Consider the following 19517-nt stretch of genomic DNA (forward strand, 5'->3'; position numbering starts at 1 on the left):
TTTACAAAACTTGTTTACATTAGAGTAACTATGGAATAAAGATAGATTTTAATGGGAATGTTTGTTCTTAGAACAGGTGTATGGGGCAGGTTGTCACATGCTTTGTTGCTAATTTAAACAATTTATTGATTACAGTTTTAGTTGGTTTGTATGCTAGTTTTTGTCATTCATAATAATTTTGATAATGCTTTAATAGACGTTTTATTAGCGAAGTCCCACTATTACAATTTATATCATATAATGTGACAACATGCCCCAATAGTGACCAATCAGTATCTTTATTCCTGGTCGATAACAAAAGAACCGTTCAAACCATGTTTCTCATATAACCAAGTACTCTTTGTCTACACAAAACATTCAATGGCTTAAAAATGTGACATCAATTCCCATTATATACCATTATACGACATGTACATAATACATATACAGTATAATGTTAACAATATGTAATACATAATGACTCAATTTACATAATAAAATCATCCACCTACAGGTTGTGTTGGGACTTATTGGCATTATAATGTGCATGTCCAATGGTCTGAGTCAGGTAAGAGGAAATTATTCAATATATCCTCATAACTGGTTAATCTGGTTCTAAAAGTTAGCAACAAATAACATATGATTATTCTTGCTGTTATATCTATTGTGCGTAGAAGACGTTTTAGAGAATGATTTAATAACAAAAGCAGGTGGAGAGAGGGAGTTCACGCTCATTTCAGAAGTAAAGTGCTTCTACATAATACTGCCTACATCATGTGCTTGCTTGATGTAGTAAATAAAAAATAGTTTTTCCTTCATCAAACTGGATGCTGCTTGGAAGATATAAGATTACCAGTGAAAAACACAAACTGAAACATTATCAGTTTGTGTGGTTTATGTTTGTACACAAAAAGTCCAGAAAGGAAGGCAAATCTCAATGTTGCTTATTTTGCATTAAATCTTCTGTTTTAATTATGCTAAATGACTCATTTTTATGGCATAGAAAAACCCCAGAGGTGGCAATACCGCTGATAAAACCTTGTTCAACAAAAAGGTAAAATATCTAGATTATGAAACATATCTGTATAAATTATCTTTAGCTTGAAGATCTGAAATGCAATAAATGCATATTAATACATCTACAGTTTTTTTTCTTACAGTGGAAAATTAATGAAAAGGAGCTTCATCTTATTGCCAAACTGCTTTCTGTTGGCCTGGTGGATGCAGATCCAAACACTCTGCATCATATTAAAGAATACAGAGATCTGAGAGGATCTGCATCTTGAGACGGGTCGTGTCATTCAGAAGAATACAGAATAACATCACATGGAAATGTGATCGAAGAAAACAAGGGCAACAATTTCTCTCGTTTACTGGTTATTGTGGTGACATGAACCCATGTAACTCACAATGAATGACTGCATGCAGTGATGATCCACACATCTGAATCATCTGTTCTGAAAACACAGCTGGAATGGACCAAGAGAAAATTATGCTTTGTAATGATATTTATTAGTGTACATTAACATATTCTTATGAACGAGAGCATAAAGGGGTCTAGAGTAGCATCACAGGGCTTTTTTACCTGTGCGTTCATAATGTTTACATCAGAGATGATAAAATGATTGTTTTCATTAAAAGTATGCATACATGAAGACATTACCAAACAAGAATGTATAGATAATATGCTACAAATAAAACACCAAATGTTCTTAGTTCATGGTCAATGTCTTAATTGGGGAGAGAGAGAGAGAGAGAGACTCTAGAATTGTTCTGAATTTACTATTTATGTGTTAAGGTATTAAGCATGTGAATTGACAAAATGTGTACTAAATTCAAAATAAAATGTTGTTTTTGTTAGCATTTATTTGCAGAAACTGAAAACTGGTCAAAATCAGACTTCGGATATTGCTAAAAAGTTCATATTTATTTTTAACACCACTCTAATGTTCTTACATGCGTGTATTTAGGAAGAGATCTAAATCAGATTTTTGGGGAATCTGATTTTTAATCACCGCTTTCATTTGTCTCTTATGTCTTTTACTGTGCTTAATGTCACTTGTTTGAGATTTTTATTTTCTTTGTTAAACGAATACAAATTGCAGTTATTTTTCCAGAGCTGTATGTATTGTACTGTACATACAAGCACATGGAAATGGCTGAGATGAGATTCACTGGGGAGAATTCTTGAGAATTCACTGGGACTCTTGTTGGGGACATCATTTATATTCACCAGCAGAGGGCAGAATGCACATTAACACATTTTGTATATAACAATATACAATGTTATATATAACATAACAATTTTCCTAACTCAATAACATGATTAGCAATAAATGTGATCATGCAATCCAGTTAATGTAAAAAAATCATTGATAATCAATCAAATCTGATGACTGTCACACACCTCACTTTCTTACTAAACACTATGATTAAGCTATTACAAAGTACAAAACACAAATTGTTGGTACCACAAAGTACCAATAAAGCATATTTAAGTGAAATGTGATGGTTAAGGTACTATGCTGTGCTGTGTTTTTTTAGTCAAATAAATGCAAAGCTCCAGAAATTAAAGCAAACGTGCATTTACCCTCTGATGTGTCTATCAGTAACTAAGAAAAACTGCGTCAACGGGTTAAATATTACACTGAAGAAAACATAAAAAGAGCAAAATAATACCACAGTGGTGTGTATCACTGTATAAATTTTCATGTGTGATTATTATGATCACTTTGTGATGTTCAGGGCTGTATGCTGACAAACCTGTAGACCTGGTTATAGTTTACGTCTCTCTGCTTCTCATAAATCAGAGCACTAAAGAAAGCAAACACAGCAAGAAGAACACACCAAGAAACAATCATGACTGAGGTTTTGGTGGTAAGTTGATGTGTTTCTTGTTAAACTCAAGTATACATTTTGCATGCGTCATTTTAAAACTAAGGGTTTTATTGTATATGTGTATACTTTAAGAATATTCTGCTGGCCTAAAAACATGACGTTAATCCCACTTAAGGTCTTTGGGATTTGAACAACATTTTGTAGGCGCATCTAGAAACAATGATGTAATGTTTTTTGTTTTATTATATATGGAATATATGTATGTAAAAATGTGAAAAAAAATCTAATTATTTCATTGCTTTCACCCACAGTACATCATTATTATACTCGTTTTACTTATATTTCTAATATGCTATGCAACACAGGTAAGAGGAAACTATATTCAATATGTCCTCAAAACTGGTTCATTAAAAATCTGATATTTTATGCTAAGGTTTTTTTCTCATCAAACTCTTTTCTTTTCAGTCGGGCACACGTGTTAACGTTAAGACAAAAGACTTGACGTTACAGGTGAATCCCCCTAAAAACAGGTAAAACAGCAACAATAAATATACAGAAATATATATCTACACACTATATATACATATATACTGTATAGGTTATATAATATACATGTATATATAATACATATATATTCATAAACAAACTGTTCCAGATCCACAGGTCCTTCAATCCAACCATCTGTCCACAATTCCTTCTATCTACAAGGCCCTTCGATGATCAATACTGCGGGCACAATGAGTGCTGTATCCCCTTCCAGGATTCTCAGGATCAAGCAGGGAGAAACTCCCAGAATCAAAAATCATGAGGAATTACTTCCTAAGCCTTTAGTGGAATGGAACAAGAGGAAATTATTCAAGTGAAAAAAACACTTCTATACCTAGATCACCTGTTTCTTAATTTTTAAAAATAGAATAGAAGTAGATTTTTGTCTCAACACAATGCCTTACTGTCATCTGTGAATGTAATTCTTTATTGTATTACATGACTTTCATGTAAATATCCAGGATGTTACAATATCAGTTTCACTATTTATTATTAGTAGCAAATTCATAGACGTGTTGGACATTCGCCACCATTCGTCACAGAACGTTATTTACTCATGTTAGTAGAACAATCAATATAAAGCGATAAAAAATTAGTTCAAAAGGAAATTAGGTGGAACGTTTTATAGTGCACACCCACTGACAGAATGCAGAAAACACACTTTCTCTTTCACATTCCCTCTGTAAAACAACAATACCAGTTTTTTTTTAAACAGCTTATAAGCATTTACAGTCCGAGGCACAAAATAAAACAAAAGCAGTTCATAAACGGTTGTACAAAAACTGCAGCTTTCATAACGCAAAAAAAAAAAGAGTTTACACTGTTTACAATCAGAAAATGTTTATGTGTGACACACAGACCAAATTGTTCACAACATTACATTTATTTCTTAATGAACTCTTATTGACTCTTCATGGAAATGTGAACTGGAAAGCAAAAGAAGACGCTTTCTTTTTAGTTTTACTACTCATTCATCTGCTTCCCTCACAATATTCAAGAAACTTAAAAGTAATCTTTCTCTCATTCTCTGACCACTGAGGCTCACTCAGTATTTAAAAAATACATCTTAGCACTTCTCATATTATTAGTATAAACGGCTTTGTTGTTTTCCTCACTTTTGTAATTCACTTTGGATAAATATATAAATAATAACACGTTTCTTAGATTTTAGAATAAAATAGGATTATTTAAAAACTTATTTGGGCAGAACCCAACTCTTTACTGTCACTTGTTAGCCTAAACGATTAATGTACTTTTTCATTGTATAACATGATCGTCATGTCAGTATATACTGTCACACATCTCTTTATTTGTTATTAGTAATAAATTTATAGACAGTAGTTTTACATTGACCACCTGTTTGCCTCACAGATACACATTTTAATTTCACATACCGTATATGTTACACTGTAAAAAATGATTTGTTGTTCTTTGTTGTTTCAACTTAAAAAAATAAGTTACCTTGTTGCCTTAAAATTTTAAGTTAGTTCAACTTAAAACTATTAGTCAACGCAACGAGTTTGCAACAAATTCATTAAGTGAACTAATATTTTTAAGTTGAACTAACTTAAAATTTTAAGGCAACCAGGTAACTTATTTTTTTAAGTTGAAACAACAAAAAACAACAAATCATTTTTTACAGTGTAGCAGAAGTAGGACGGATACAGAAACATGTAAACGGCATGTTTACAATCAGTGGAATATGTTTTGTAATGCATCATGTCCTGTTAATGTCTGGATGATCTCTCCCTGTAGAAATAAAAAAGAAAACATTCATTCGTTCAGCATTAGTAAATTACTCATATTGTTCAGAGATTTACAGTGCTTGTCACAAATATACAATGAAATAGTTCAGAACTTAAACATACAGTATGTCTGATTAGAAAAATATTCTAGTCTTCTCACCCCAGACTTTTTGGTTTAAAGTTTGTCCCAGTAAGTACAGCAGTGACACCACAAGCATGTTGTGAAAAAAGAAAACAGTCAAGCCTGCGCTGCTAAACATCCCCAGTAATGGATAAACCCAGACTCCCACAGTCTGATACACCCAAATCACCCTAAGGAACAACAAATAAAAAACAACAACAACAGGTGTAAGACTTCAAATGTGTATAAAGCCCGACCAATTAAATGAAAAGAAAATATACCATATTACAGTACACGCAGGTCTGAACGACAACACACAATTCTCTATTTTTAATTCCATAATATAACAAACTCACCATCCTAGGTAAGCAAGACCAACGACTCCCAAAGCAGATAAACCATGTTTTGTTTTAGGGTAGTCGTGTGGCTCCAGTAAGATCTCACCTAACAAGATCGGAAGAACAGCGGTATGCTAAAAAATAAAACACAAATCTATCTTTTATTAGTCATTTTAAAAGTCAATGTGTGGGAATTATTATAAATTGTATTATAAGACAAACCATAGCATGATTCAGCCATGATGGGAAGATGGTGTCCATTGAAGCAGGATAAACCAGCTGTCGATCGTAGGCATAAATCAGCCAAAACAATAGAACTACAAACTTAAAATGAAAAAGGAATAATTATTAAATTGTAGGGCTGTCAAAAGATTAATCGCGATTAATCGCATCCAGAATAAAAGTTTGTGTTTACATAACATATGTCTATGTACTGTGCATATTAATTTTCTATTTATAAATACAAACACATACACAAGTATACATATTTAGGAAATATTTACATGTATTTATTTATATTTACCAATAATTGAAATTATATATAAATGTTTATTAATATTTAGATATTTCTTAAATATATGCATGGATGTGTATGTGTTAATAAATACAAAATTATTATGCACAGTACACAGATAAATATTATGTAAACACAAACTTTTATTCTGGATGCGATTAATCGCGATTAATCTTTTGACAGCCCTATTAAATTGTTGTTGTTGTTATTATGTTAAACATACTTTAAATGATTAGTCATACCAGTGACTACCACTAGAGGGCAGAATGCGCATAATACATTTTTACATAAACCCGTCCACCTCCTTTTATGGCAACATGGTGAAATAATGCACAGAATTCAGTCCAGTTATTTACCATCCATTATGCGGATAAATTTGTTTAAAAAATAAACTAATGTTCACATTGTTGATCAGCTGTATGATGATTTATAATCTAGAAGACTGTCATATCTTATTCTCTTAAAGACTGTGATGTATTGAGGTGTAGCAGGTTAAAAGGTTTTAAAAAGCCACAGAAAAACACAAACTTGCCATCCCCACTGGAAACACAAAGACAGAAAAGAGCAGGTCCTTGCAAAGACAGAGAGATGATATTTTGGAATCTTTTCCCACAGGCTGAAGGTCATTAAGGCATCCCAATCCAAAAAACACCATCTGTAAAACCTAGGAAGCAAACACTAGTCAGGTGTTAAACAGAACAACAAAGTTGCAATTCAACAAATCTGAGGTCTTCATAGATTTCACATGGGATGCATCTTACCAGATTTAAGAAAGTGAGATATTTCCAGGGTCCACCGTAGACAAATAATCCAGGTGGCAGATCTGTATCTCCTTTTGCATAAATGCACTGAATAATAAAAGCGTACCAGAAGAAAGCAGAAATGTGATAAACTTTCTTAAAAATGTCCGTCATGGCTACAGTCTTGAAGTCCAGTTCTCTACGACAGCGTTCTTAAGGGGAACACGTTCAGATTTATGAGGAGAAAAGCCAGAGATTAGTCTAAACTGATCACTTCTTGCCACAGTCTTATTAAAGTCCAAGTGCAGACAAAGGTCTCACTGTTTTTCTGGTGACATCACACTTTTCTTTTCCCTATTTTGTAACATGGGTTTAAATATCACCGCCTAAAAATGTGAAGTTTTGTAAGTGTTAGCGAAGCAGAATTTAAGCTTGATGGCATGCTTCATTTTTTCACAGCGTGACTGAGCAGCTCATGCAAAATCAACGATGTCATGAAGTAAGCACCAAAGGAAAGGCTTAAACAGAACACATCAGACTCGCTAAAAGCAAGGTTGTTACCCACCACACAATATTTTGCCATGTTGTAACATAACATGAATATTATTTGACTGCTGTATGGCTGAATTAAGTTCATAAGACCCATTTCTGAAGTTATTCTTTGGTCCATTTTCAAAATATCCATAATGGTGCCAAAGGGTAAAAACTGCAGTGTCAACAACAGACATTGTGTAAGATTATATTTCCCAACACGCCTTTTCTGTTTGTGTGATCATTTTTATTTTTTGTCAGTGTAACAGACCATTCTTTATTTTTAATGTAATTTAAACAAATAACGTTTGGAAACCGTAACTGAGCGGTAGCAGATTTTTGAGACATTGGTTATCTTCACATGTGATTAAGAAAAAGCAGATTCTGTCTCACTCTGTAATATATGGACAGACATGCTTAACCATTTAAATAACTCAATACTGAGATCTTAAAGATAAAATATTGCATATTTGATCAAACTTTATTTCATGTTAATCTAGTTCCTGGTGCCAATATGACAATTTCTGATGAAGATAAACTATGTTTTCCCCCACATTATTCTACCAAATATTAGAATACAAATACATTTAGCCCATGTATAAAATGCATCATTTTATTGTATCTCACCGTTTCAATGACCAAACAAGACGTACTTCTTTCAAATCATTATTGAAGACAAACATAATTCACTCTTAATTGTATTTACACATTAGTTTGTTTTTGTTATTAAAATATCTCTATTCATATCTATTCATAAAATCCTCTATTAGGTAGTTGTGAGAACAAGTTTATTAGAATTATCTGGAATTCTACATAGAAAGGGCTTTGAAAGTATAAAATCATTTCTTTTAGGGTATAAATAGCTTTCTTAAACAAAAATCCACCCAATATTTTACAGTAGAATATCACTCGAATTCAAAATTTAGTGCTACTTCACACATTTTGTATTACTTCCTTGCTCTTGTTTGTTAAACAAATTTGTCAGATCATAACTAGAGATAAAATCAATTTCTGGATACAGACATCCATATTGCAGAATGTACATTACAGAAATCCAGAAGGGTTTTCACAAAGATACATAGGAAATATTTGCCCTATCAAACCTTATCCAGCAGGTATACGGGGGTTGTTTTCCTGTCTCTGTCACACAGTACATGTCTATAAATGATCTGTTCATTAGTTCAGGACTGACGCAGGAGCACTCAACAGTCTTCATGTTAAGTCTTGCAGGTAGGGAGCACTATTTGTTGTAGTAACACATTAGAAAATACTTTGACACAAGTTTGTGCAGGTTCACAGTTATGAGGTAAGACAGGATGAAAAATAAGGCAATCTTGCATCCCTCTGCTTGTCCAGTATTTAAGTCGCTCTTCCAAATGGTTTAAATTCCAGATTAAGAGGCCTGTGAAAACAAACAAATATATATTTGCTTGAGTAATTAAAAGTAGGGATGCACGATAAATTATCGGCCATATCGGTATCGGCCGATAATACAATTTAGGCCGATATATTATAGCCCGATAAATCCTAAATAATTTCCTCTGGTTAAACTTCTTCAGCTGCACGCTGCTCACAGTTAAAATAAAGTACAGTACAGTACAGTATCTTTCTGTCGTGATCATTCACTTACTGCTATTAGCAAAACATTTTTGATGTAGGTACAGTATGTATATAACGTATTTATAAATGTGTAAATTATAGGAACAAAAGCATATTGTTTGAATCAAACTGTTGTCGGTTTTCGACTAACAATGATAAATAATTATCGGTTATCGTTATCGGCCAAAAACTTACATATCGGTAATTAAAAGACATTTGACTTTCACATGGAGCATCACACTTGGGTATGAATTCCCTTAGGAATGGCTAAAAACAATTTCATTTTTAAGTTACTGGAAGAAATGGAGCTTGACAATAGAGATTCAAGAATTAAGAATTACATTTTGTATGTCTATAATAAATGTATGTAATTGCCTGATGAGATACTCCAGGTTGTCTTTCTTGTTCAGAAAGGTTATTTTTGTTTACTAAAAGTCAAACTTTGAAAACATTTCTATTTATTTAAATCAAATCAAATATTGGCCTAAACATTATTGGAAAAACTAAACAAAAAATAAGTTTAAGGCAGTAAAATAATAATAATAAACAAAAATAAAAAGTAATTAATTGTATATAGCAACATAAAAATAAACAAATAAATAATAAAATGACAAAAGCATGTAACAAAATTTATGAAAATTTTAACTAAAATTAACAACAACAAAAAAATGTAAAAATAAAAGCTAATTTAAAATATTAGTAAAAATACAATAACTATAATAATTCTGATAGAGCTTTTTTGGATTAAATAAACAAACTAAATAAATAAACTGAATAAATAAAAATGTTATTTATTAAATCAGAATAAAAAACACCTAGAAATCACAGCAAAATCTAAAAATTACCTCAAAACGGCTGTAGACTTTTCTCTCTTTCCTCATCTTCTCCATCTTTTGCAGCAAAATTTCCTTCTCTTCTGCTGAAGCCTTGGAGGACCAGGGTCTTCCTGTAAAACTCGACAGCTGTTGTCCTTCAGATTTAACCCCGCCCTCTTTCTCCTCATTGGCTGAAGCAAGAGTCTGTTTGGTTCTTTGGTTCTTAGCTGAAATTTGCTCTAAAAGGACTTTAGTGTCATCTCTAAGGTTGCTACATGAGATAACGTTTGCAGTAGACGACTGATGGGCGGATGGAATGGGTTTGGGATTTTCTGTCATAGCAGACTGACTCTTTGCATTTTCTGCACTGTTTAGTGTCACAGTACTTTCAGATTTTTCAGACACCTCTGCTAGGTTGCTTACACAGTTTTCTGGTGTTGTTTGGTTGGTTTCAGTTGTTATAGAAACTTTAGCCATCTCAGACCCATCTGAAGAGTCATGTCTCTGAGGTTGCTCCTCATGCTGTTGAAGCTCATCCTCAGGTTTTGGATCATTTAAAGAACCAGATTCCTGTATAGATGTTGTAACAGATTGTTGCGTTGTGTCCGGCTCTGTTGAATCATGAAGCTCATTTGAGTTCACCGCTACTGAACTGAGACTAACAGCATTATCTGCATCTTTTACCGCAGGAGCTACAGATGGTTTGGTCTGTGTTTGCTCCAGGGAGAAATTTAGTTCCATTTTGCCGTCATCAGTCTGTGGACATGGTTTTTCAGATATGTGTTCAGCTGAGAAACTGTCTGTGATGATGATACTTTGAGATAAGCCGTTGTTCTCTGGAGTAATGTTAGTAGTCGAGATGGATCCTTGTTTGCTAAAGTCTTGACAAACGTCATCATCTTTCTGCTCAGAAGTAGCTGAACTGGTTTCTTGTAATGAAGTGATTGTGGGCAAGACAACCTTTGATTCATTGTGTGCGTGACTGTGTTCAGGGGATTTGGCTTCACTTTGTATAGTGCACACCGTGGTGATCAATATATTTTGATCCGTGTTAGTTTCTATTGTTGACGTGCTCACTGAGCCTGTGTGGAACAATATGTGACTATCTGCTGGGATGGTGTCACTAAAGGAGATGGTCTGAGGAGACAGCGTGACTTTTAATGTGGAGGGAGATGCAGACACACACTTGGTCTCAGTAGGGTGTGAGATGGATTCGCATTCTGTTGAAATGGACTCATCTGATTCAGTTGGCTTGTGGGATGAATCTGTGTCTGTTTCAGTGGGATTCTGGAGGTCGTGTAATGTTTCAGCTGGCTCTTTAAAAGAGTCTGTTTCAGTGGGGTGTTGGGATGGTTCATGTTTAGTTGTAGTGAGGTGTTGAGAAGATTCCTCTCCCAATGTAGAAGGATCTTGGAAAGAGCCTACATCTTTTCCAACAGATGGTTCAGTGGACTGAGTTTCTTCCGTAAAAACCTGTTGAGAAACATCCGCTTCTGTTGGAGTAGACTTTTGGGAGGAGTCTGCTCCTATCACTGTTGACTGCTGGAAACAATCCGCCTGCTCTGAGGTTAATTCTTGGATGAGTTCACTTTCATCTTTAGTGGGCTGTTGGGAAGAGTTTGACTCTTTTGCAGGAAGGTGTTGGAGAGATTCAGCCTCAGTTGCATAAGGGTTTTGGACATGTTCATTTTCTGTTGCTGTGGGAATTTTGGAAGATTGCATCCCTAATGCGGCGGGCTGTTGAGGAGAGTCTGTTGTAGTAGGATGTTGGGAAGATTCTCCCTCCGTTGCAGCAGGTTTTTGGGCAGGTTCATTTTCTGTTGCCAGGGGGTGTTGTAAAGATCCTCCCCCAGTTGTAGTGGGATTCTGGGCAGGTTCAGTTTCTGTTTCAGTGGGGATTTTGGAGTTCTGACCTAATGCAGCTGGCTGTTGGGAAGACTCAGTTGTTTTTTGGGCAAGTTCATTTTCTGTTACAAAGGGCTGTTGTGAAACATCTGTCCCTGTTGCAGTGTGCTGTTGCGAAGATTCACTTACAGCTTTTGTGGGATGTTGAGAAGAGTCTGTCTCTGGTAATGTAGGCTGTAGGAAAGGTTCAACCTCAGTTCCAGTGGGATTTTGGCAATGTTTTACTGGTGCAGTGGAAGAGTTCACAGCTAACTCAGTGGGCTGTTGAAAAGAGTCTACCTTCAGTGCAGTTGTTTTTGGGGTTTGTTCATTTTCTGTTACAGGTGATTTTTGCACAGATTCTGTCTCAGCTACTAATGTCTTTTGTGCATGTTTATCTTCTGTTGCAGGGGGTTGTTGCACAGATTCTGTCTCAGCTGCATTAGGTTTTGGTGCATGTTCATCTTGTGTTGCAGTCGGCGGTAGCCAGGCTTCTGTCTCCATTGCAATGGGCTTCAGTGCATGTTCATCTTCTGCTGCAGGGGGTTGTTGCAAAGCTTCTGTTTTAGTTACAGACATCTCCTGTGCATGTTCATTTTCTGTTGCAGGTGACGGTTGCAAAGATTCTGTCTCCATAGCAATGGGTTCTTGGGCTAGTTTATTTTCTGTAGCAATGGGGTGTTGCACAAACTCTTTCTCAGTTGCATTAGGTTTTGGTGCATGTTCATCTTGTGTTGCAGCCGGCGGTAGCAAGGCTTCGGTCTCCATTGCAATGGGCTTCAGTGCATGTTCATCTTTTGCTGCAGGGGGTTGTTGCAAAGCTTCTGTTTTAGTTACAGACATCTCCTGTGCATGTTCATGTATTGTTGCAGGTGGTGGTAGCAAAGCTTCTGTCTGCATTGCAATGGTTTTCTTGGCATCTTCATTTTCTCTTACAGTGAAGTTGTGAATCTTGGAAGACTGCACCTCTAATGCATTGGGCTGTTGAGAAGAGTCTGTCTCAGCTGAAGAGGTGTGTTGGGAAGAGTCTGGCTCTGTTGCAGTTGATTGTGCATGTTTGTTTTCAGTTGGAGTGGGCTGCTGGAAAGAGTTTGCGTCTTTTGCAGCGGGGTGTTGAAAAGATTTACTTTCCGCTGTTGTTGGCTCTCCCTCCATTGTAGTCTGTTTTTGAGCAGTTGCAGAGAGTTGTTGGGAGGAATCTGCATTCATTACAATAGGTTTTTGGGAGGAGTCTGTCTCTGTTGGGGCAAGAGTTTGTGTAGATACACTTCCTAGTGCAGTGGGCTGATGGGAAGAGTCTGTTTCTGTTTTAGGGGGGTGTTGGGAAGAGTCAGTCTTCATTGGGGCTGGCTGTTGTAAAGACCCTGGTACATTGGGTTTTTGCGCATTTTCTGTTGCAGTGGGCTGTTGGGAAGAATCTGCCTTCATTGCAGAATGTTTTTGGGTTTGTTCACCTTTTATTAGTTTGGAATCTGCAGATACAGTATTAGAGATTGTGTTAGAAGTATGGGGTGACGTCTGCGCAGGTGTTTGGTTGGATTCATTTGGAGTGATGTTTAATGGTGACAAACACTTTGACTGTGACAAATTTACCGCTGGACTCTCACGGGAAGGGCCTGTTTCTTTTGGAATGTGAAACTGGGTGAGCAAGGTTTCTGATGAAGCAGTATTTAATCCATCTGAATCCACTTGATTTTGTGAGAAACCGATCTCAAATGGAGCAGGCACTGAGAGGGCCTCAACATTTCTTGAGCTTGGTTTTGAAGGTGGATTTATAACAGGTTGTGAAGACTTTCCAGGCAAAGTACATATTGTCTTTTGCGTACATTTCTGTGATTCTGTGCTTGTCTCCACAGACGTGTTTAAAGTCGGAGCGGTGTCTTTTTGTGAAGAATTTAAAGACTCTTCAGCAAGCTTTTGCTTAAATCTAATTTTTTCAGTATCTGTGGCTCTATGCAAGATGGCTTCGCTAGATCCCTGACATTTGGCGTCTTGTATCGTTGGTGTCGTTACAGCTGCTTTTTTCCCACCATCACTTGTTGAAGGTTTCTCAGGTGCTTCAGATTTCTTCTGCGCTTTCTGTGGATTGCTTTGAGAAGCTTTGGCTGTTGCAAGTTCAGCTTTGCGTTTTGCTGCTAACTCTTTGAAATATTTAAATCTACTGTCTGGGTCATTCATATCTACGAAAGAAGATGATCTTTGCCATACTTCAGCTTCATCTCTTTTGCTTTTTTCTTCAAGAGCTGTTGATTGTATGGTTTCTGGTGTTTTTTTCTCTTGCACAACATCCTGAGAGTTATTGACCTTACTGACATCAGAATCAACACCAATTTTGTTGAGTGAAGCCTCAGAACGTGCAGACTCAATGGTTCGATCATCAACGGTTGCCGACCTTACAAAACTGCTCCACTGAAATGGCTCTCTAGCGCTAGACCACCTTTTATCCATGATTTGTGATACACGAGCTGTGAGTTTTGAAGCCTCATCCACATCTTTTGAATCTTCCGATGTATTCAACTCCAGATTTGAACTGAATATCAGCGAGTGTCTTAGTCTGGAACTTCTCTGGACAGCGCGGGTTGGTTTGCTTCTGAGAAACTCTTCGCCAAACAAGTTGATCTCCTTTGGTTTTTTAATTGGCGTCTCCTCCACTTTGTCGCCTTCAGTGGTGCAAGATGACTCTGAAGTTGGCGGTGTTTTTATTGCTATTGGTATTTTTATATTTTCAACTAAATCTGGTGGGTGGTAGACTAAATTTAGAGGTGGAGGAGAACTGTTCCGAATCTGGATAAAAGGTGGATTGTTCCTAGATGGAGGCATCATTCTGTTGAACTCAATGTTTCCTGGTCTGATTTCGGCTCCCATGGGGCCACCAGGCCCTTCAGGCACGAAACATGGAACGTTATCAGACAAGTCTGATCCTTCGAGTTCAGGAAAATCCATATCTTCTCCATCATCAAATGCACTGAGGTATGAGCTGATCCTCCAATCACGCAGCCCCTGCTTCTGGCTCGTATCTTGTGGTTTGCGGTTTGCGTTGAAGAACTGTTTCTGGTCTGGTAGGTTTGGTTGCGTGGGGGAGGTCTGACAGGCGTAAGACTGACCCATGCTGTGTCTTCTGGGATTAGACTGCGCAGCTGAAAGTAAATTCCTGGCACCGTGTCCATCTTCCATAGGAGACTGGGACTTCAGGTATCTTTGGACATGGTCATACGCTCCGGGTGGTTCGGCCTCATTTACTTCATGAGGGTAGCCAGGCCCTGAAAACTGATCTATGTGGTGGCCTTGTCCTTTAAATCTACCATATATGTCATAATCAGGCTGTAGTCCAGCTCCCTGGTAAAAACCGGGTTCCCTTGCACAGTGGCCGCCTTTGGGCACTACTCCCTTTGTGAATTGTTTGCCTCTCATTGTTGGGTGGTTTTGAGGGGGCATGTATCCGTAGTCGGGTACGTCTGGATAGCCATGCCTTTTGAAGCCAGACATTTCCATTTGTCCTCTCATTTGTCTTCCGTGCTCCATAAATGGATGGCCCTCTCGGAATGGTTGGGTGGTGGGTTCAATGTTTTTGTAGGGTAACATTTTGTCACCCACATTCATATGGTCCTCTGGGTAATGACCAGCCCATTCGGGGAGCATATTTGGAAATTCTCTGTTGAACATGTGGGTCTTTTCCTTGTTGAGATGGCCTTCTTGTATATTGCTGTAGTGTGACATATTTCCCAAAACTTTTTCGACATCTAACGGCTCGGAGTGGGCAAACAGAATCCGAAACTCTTCATCGAAGGTGGTCACAAGCTGTCCGAGAAACAGATGTGCTAGGCAGCGATGTATCTTCTCAAAAGACCACATGAAGCTGCAACACACAGTAGGAAAATGTTTCAATTAACATACATTTTATGACAATAGTTTAGATTAACCCTCAAGTTCTGTTTGGGGTCTACATGAGCCCAGATCTTTTTAAAATTGTGAAAAAACATAACATATACTGTAATATATCTGTACTAATGTAATAATATATACTGTATATATCGTATCGTTAAATATTGTTATTCTTTATTTTGATGTTTGGTTTATTTTTTCCTTCTTACATAAGATCTTTCAGAAATGTGTTTAAACTTAATTGTAATGTTTCTGATGACCGCTTTGACTCCAAAAAATGTGTTATTTTATTTTACAATGTTATTGATTATTTCATAATTAAAATGCTAATTAAAACGTTGGGTTAACTGTGACCCAAACAACAAGAAAATAAAGCAAATGCCAACAGAACATGAGGGTTAAAACAAATCTACACAACTACTAAACACTTTCGTAAAACTTTGTAGTTGTACAGGTTTGGTTTAATAAAAAAAGTTAAAATATACATCTACCTGTAGTTTCCAGTTAAAACAGCCCTGCAATCCACCAGTATGAAGCGATCCATCATCTGACCTTTTAAAGATTTGCCTGTGTGGCAGAAATATGTAGTGCCAGGAACAGTTCTTACTCGCATAAACTGCAAGCAAAAAAATTTTTTTTAATCAAAATGAACGACCTTCTTATAATGAAATACTAGAGTCATGTCACCTCTGCAGTTGTGTATCAAATACCTCAAAACAAATAGGCCTATATAATTGCATTTTTCTTATAAGAGATTTTCATTCCAGGTTTTGACCAAAACACTATAACAAGTGCTCTCATGTACCAACAAGACATTCATTGCAAAACACAATAAAGGTTGATTGATGTTGTTGAAGTATTTTAATTTACATGTTAATGTCACAAGTGTTGAGTCAGAAATAATTAGCAAGGAGCTACAAATTTCCAAACACATGATACGTTTTCTTTCCTGGACCCACCTAGATTTGTACAATCTATCTCAAGACCCAGCAAAATACTTACACATGAAAATGGGAAAACGCACATTCTAGTAGAGTAGTTTTTATTTTCCTTGCCATTGTATGAATCAAAATGTATAATCAACTGCAACACCAAAATGCTTTATGGTAAGCTATCAATACCATTTATCAGTGCTTGTCATCAATTAAGACTAAATTGTTTTTTTGTCATTCACAGCAAAAGCTTAGTAACTTAGCGCGACCAACAGTTTAAAAAACCCTTGGCTTAACTGATGATATGTATTGAACTTATCACATCTAAACACATTATACATTTGAAAAGTACTCACTTTTATCTCATCCAGATTCACCCTACAGTTGTTCACCATTGAAACAAAATGGTGCGCATTCAGTTCATCAAGAAGAATGTAAACAGTCACACCACGCATTGCTGCATTCAGAATATCGGCGAAGATATCAACATCTGTAAACATATCCATCACCACAGCAACAACCTGCAGCAAGAAAATAAAAAAGCAGTACATTAGACATGTACATTAGGGTTATACATTATGAATCACCATAGGTCATGAATTAAAAGCATTACTGTACATAATAGTGCATGACTTTGTAATATCATTTTTTTATAAAAAGTCATAATCACACCTTTTACTTATGCGGACAGAAAATACAGACATTAGGAATTTGATGACATATTGAGCACCTTTGGGCAATTTGAAACATGTATTGTGCACTTTTTTGTATTGTATTGTATTTATTCATAGTTAAATCATCAGCTAACAAATGTTCTTATTATATTGTCATAAAAATGGGTTTAAAGCAATGATAGTGTGAAAGAAAACATTTACAGCTCTAACAGCTTTAACCAAATAGTTATCTGTCAAATTTTGAATGAAAACAAGTAGACAAAATAGATTGTGACGATCAGTATATAGCACTTGACTAAACAAACCAAATAACCTACTTGTTGTGCGTTCTTGATCATTCTCCGGACTTGCTCCTTGATACTTGGCATCTCAGGATCGGGCGGGTTAACCAGCGTTGTAACCTCTGTGGGTCCAACAAATCCAAACTGCTGTGGCCAGCCTAAGTCCAGGCATGGAGCGTCAAGGTCCGAATGAACCGGCCAGTAAGTGTCCGAAGAGCTATCTCCATCTTCAGCCATGTATCTCCTCTCTGACTGAGCTGTCCGATGCGGAGCCCGCACCATGCATTTGATATAGTCGATCTCTGTCTGCGATAAGAAACTGACCACATTTGCTTCCTGTAGAAATCCATAGTAGCCCTCCAGGTCGCCATCAACCAGGGCATCAATAGCCAAACGGTACTCCTCGCGGTAATGAGGGGGCAGGTAGTTGGGGTCCAGGGGGTTGTCCCCGGCAGAGGAGCATTGAGACCGATGAGCCATTTTTCCACCTGAACCAATGGAGTCAGAGTTAAACAACTGATACAACTGAATTCAATGACAAAGGTAATACAAATCTATTCCACATGAGGGCAACCACATGTTTTTTTAAGCACACATGTGGGAACCAATAGAAAGACAAATGTGAGAACCCAGATTTTACAGACCTAGATATTCTTATTTGGAAAATATATGCAATGATTTTCTTACACAACCATGCGTACAATGAACAATAGAAATCACCACAGCAATTCTAACGGCTTTAATGTTTATAATGGGAATTGTACTGGTTTTAAAGGAAACTATAATGATCTCTGTGGGTCTCTACTGGTAATCTGTTTGGTTCTATTGATGGGATGTCATCTGGCATACTGCCACCAATAGAACACCATTCAATCCTATTGGAATAATCTCAATACACAACACATAAAGCAAGTTCTTTTTTGTTACACAACTTTGACTTACAAAAATGTATATTCACACACATAAAACATGTAAGGGTCGAAGTTATATTTTTAGAGACTGACCAAAACAAAGCTAAAACTAACCAAGCACGTAATTGCGTCTTTCTTTAAGATGAAATAACCATCGCGTATTCTTGGTTAAAATATGAAGGGAATGAATCCGTTTGGAAACCTCAACCATAAAAACACCACGTTCAATACTTTAAGCTGCTATGGAATATCATTTGAAAGCGCATCTGCTTTGTTTGAACATGTTATCAGTCAGTGAAAATCAATCTGAATGTATCGGATTCATCACATCTGCTTCAACAACATCTGGGTGTGTCACGCAAAATATAAAGACCACCATTTATCGACTAAACCCACCAACACCTCCTCCTGCAATAATATAAACATAAATCAATGTTTAAAATGTGTAACAATGTATCAGTTTCTCTTCCGATTGACGCTCTGCTGTTACAGTGTTGCGTCGTGACTCCTGAAGCTCTTCAAAGTTTCGCAAACTGCTGCTAAACTCGTGTAAATTACACATTGTGGGACGTAGTGACGAAATGAAGCGTACACACATGTACTTCAAGTCGACTTACCGCCCTAAAGTGCCGTTTCCCTTGGTTTCCTGTGTAATAATCCTTTCATCGACATTTGCCCGTCATATCGCACGACAGAGCCTTCAACTTTCGCTCCGTCTGTTGGAAAAGAATACGCACATCTCAGCCAACACACGCGAGCGCGCACAGACTCACAGAAGCACAAGACAAAACCTGTTTGTTTTCGCGCATAAGTAAAGAGAACAATCTAATCTGTTTTAACATAAACGTTTCCAGGAGATAGTTTAATAGTGGATATTTCCAAGCACCACGATAATATATAGATTTCTGTAATTGGGGTTAATAATTCTCAATCCTGGTCACTCTAACTATAAACACATGCGTGACCTGACCTGGAAATGAATCACACACAGATCTGAACATATGTGTTGGCTGGACATACTGTAGGTCAGAGGCCATCAAAAACTCACACGCAGTCAGAAAATATTACTGAAGGGAGAATCAAAATTATAAATTGTACAGTAATCCACTATTTACAAGATAATAATATTGATCAACAAATGTATAAAAAAAAACTCTGTAATGAACCGTTGCGCGTCTGCTTGATGT

At 36.6% G+C, this 19517-nt stretch overlaps 2 protein-coding genes across 2 annotated transcripts; both read right to left on the reverse strand.

Annotated features, from left to right (window-relative positions):
• Positions 1-4877: 4877 nt before the first annotated feature.
• LOC130558705 (androgen-dependent TFPI-regulating protein) lies at positions 4878-7434 on the reverse strand. The gene is made up of 6 exons (XM_057341285.1): positions 6843-7434; positions 6614-6745; positions 5790-5891; positions 5586-5701; positions 5269-5420; positions 4878-5112 (listed from the first exon to the last, which is right to left on the reverse strand). The coding sequence occupies exons 1-6, from the start codon at positions 6993-6995 to the stop codon at positions 5081-5083; spliced, it is 687 nt and encodes a 228-aa protein (XP_057197268.1). The 5' UTR covers positions 6996-7434; the 3' UTR covers positions 4878-5080.
• Positions 7435-7585: 151 nt separating this feature from the next.
• Positions 7586-19110, reverse strand: fam83ha (family with sequence similarity 83 member Ha). The gene is made up of 6 exons (XM_057341270.1): positions 18948-19110; positions 17456-17907; positions 16821-16985; positions 16024-16148; positions 9797-15506; positions 7586-8754 (listed from the first exon to the last, which is right to left on the reverse strand). Exons 2-6 carry the CDS (start codon positions 17897-17899, stop codon positions 8746-8748), a joined length of 6453 nt encoding a protein of 2150 aa, XP_057197253.1. The 5' UTR covers positions 17900-17907; positions 18948-19110; the 3' UTR covers positions 7586-8745.
• Positions 19111-19517: the final 407 nt, after the last annotated feature.

The sequence above is a fragment of the Triplophysa rosa genome, linkage group LG9 (genome assembly GCF_024868665.1).
Source record: "Triplophysa rosa linkage group LG9, Trosa_1v2, whole genome shotgun sequence".
Lineage (NCBI taxonomy): Eukaryota > Metazoa > Chordata > Actinopteri > Cypriniformes > Nemacheilidae > Triplophysa > Triplophysa rosa.

What these genes read in the sequence shown, in the direction of transcription:
- LOC130558705 (XM_057341285.1), bottom strand. Translation starts at nt 6,995, where the DNA reads ATGACGGACATTTTTAAGAAAGTTTATCACATTTCTGCTTTCTTCTGG. An exon ending in TTGTGTTTCCAGTGGGGATG is followed by an intron (nt 5,892 to 6,613) that starts GCAAGTTTGTGT and finishes TTTCATTTTAAG; the next exon opens with TTTGTAGTTCTATTGTTTTG. An exon ending in CATGGCTGAATCATGCTATG is followed by an intron (nt 5,702 to 5,789) that starts GTTTGTCTTATA and finishes TTTATTTTTTAG; the next exon opens with CATACCGCTGTTCTTCCGAT.
- fam83ha (XM_057341270.1), bottom strand. Translation starts at nt 17,899, where the DNA reads ATGGCTCATCGGTCTCAATGCTCCTCTGCCGGGGACAACCCCCTGGAC. An exon ending in TGATCAAGAACGCACAACAA is followed by an intron (nt 16,986 to 17,455) that starts GTAGGTTATTTG and finishes TTCTTGCTGCAG; the next exon opens with GTTGTTGCTGTGGTGATGGA. An exon ending in TGAATCTGGATGAGATAAAA is followed by an intron (nt 16,149 to 16,820) that starts GTGAGTACTTTT and finishes TTTTGCTTGCAG; the next exon opens with TTTATGCGAGTAAGAACTGT.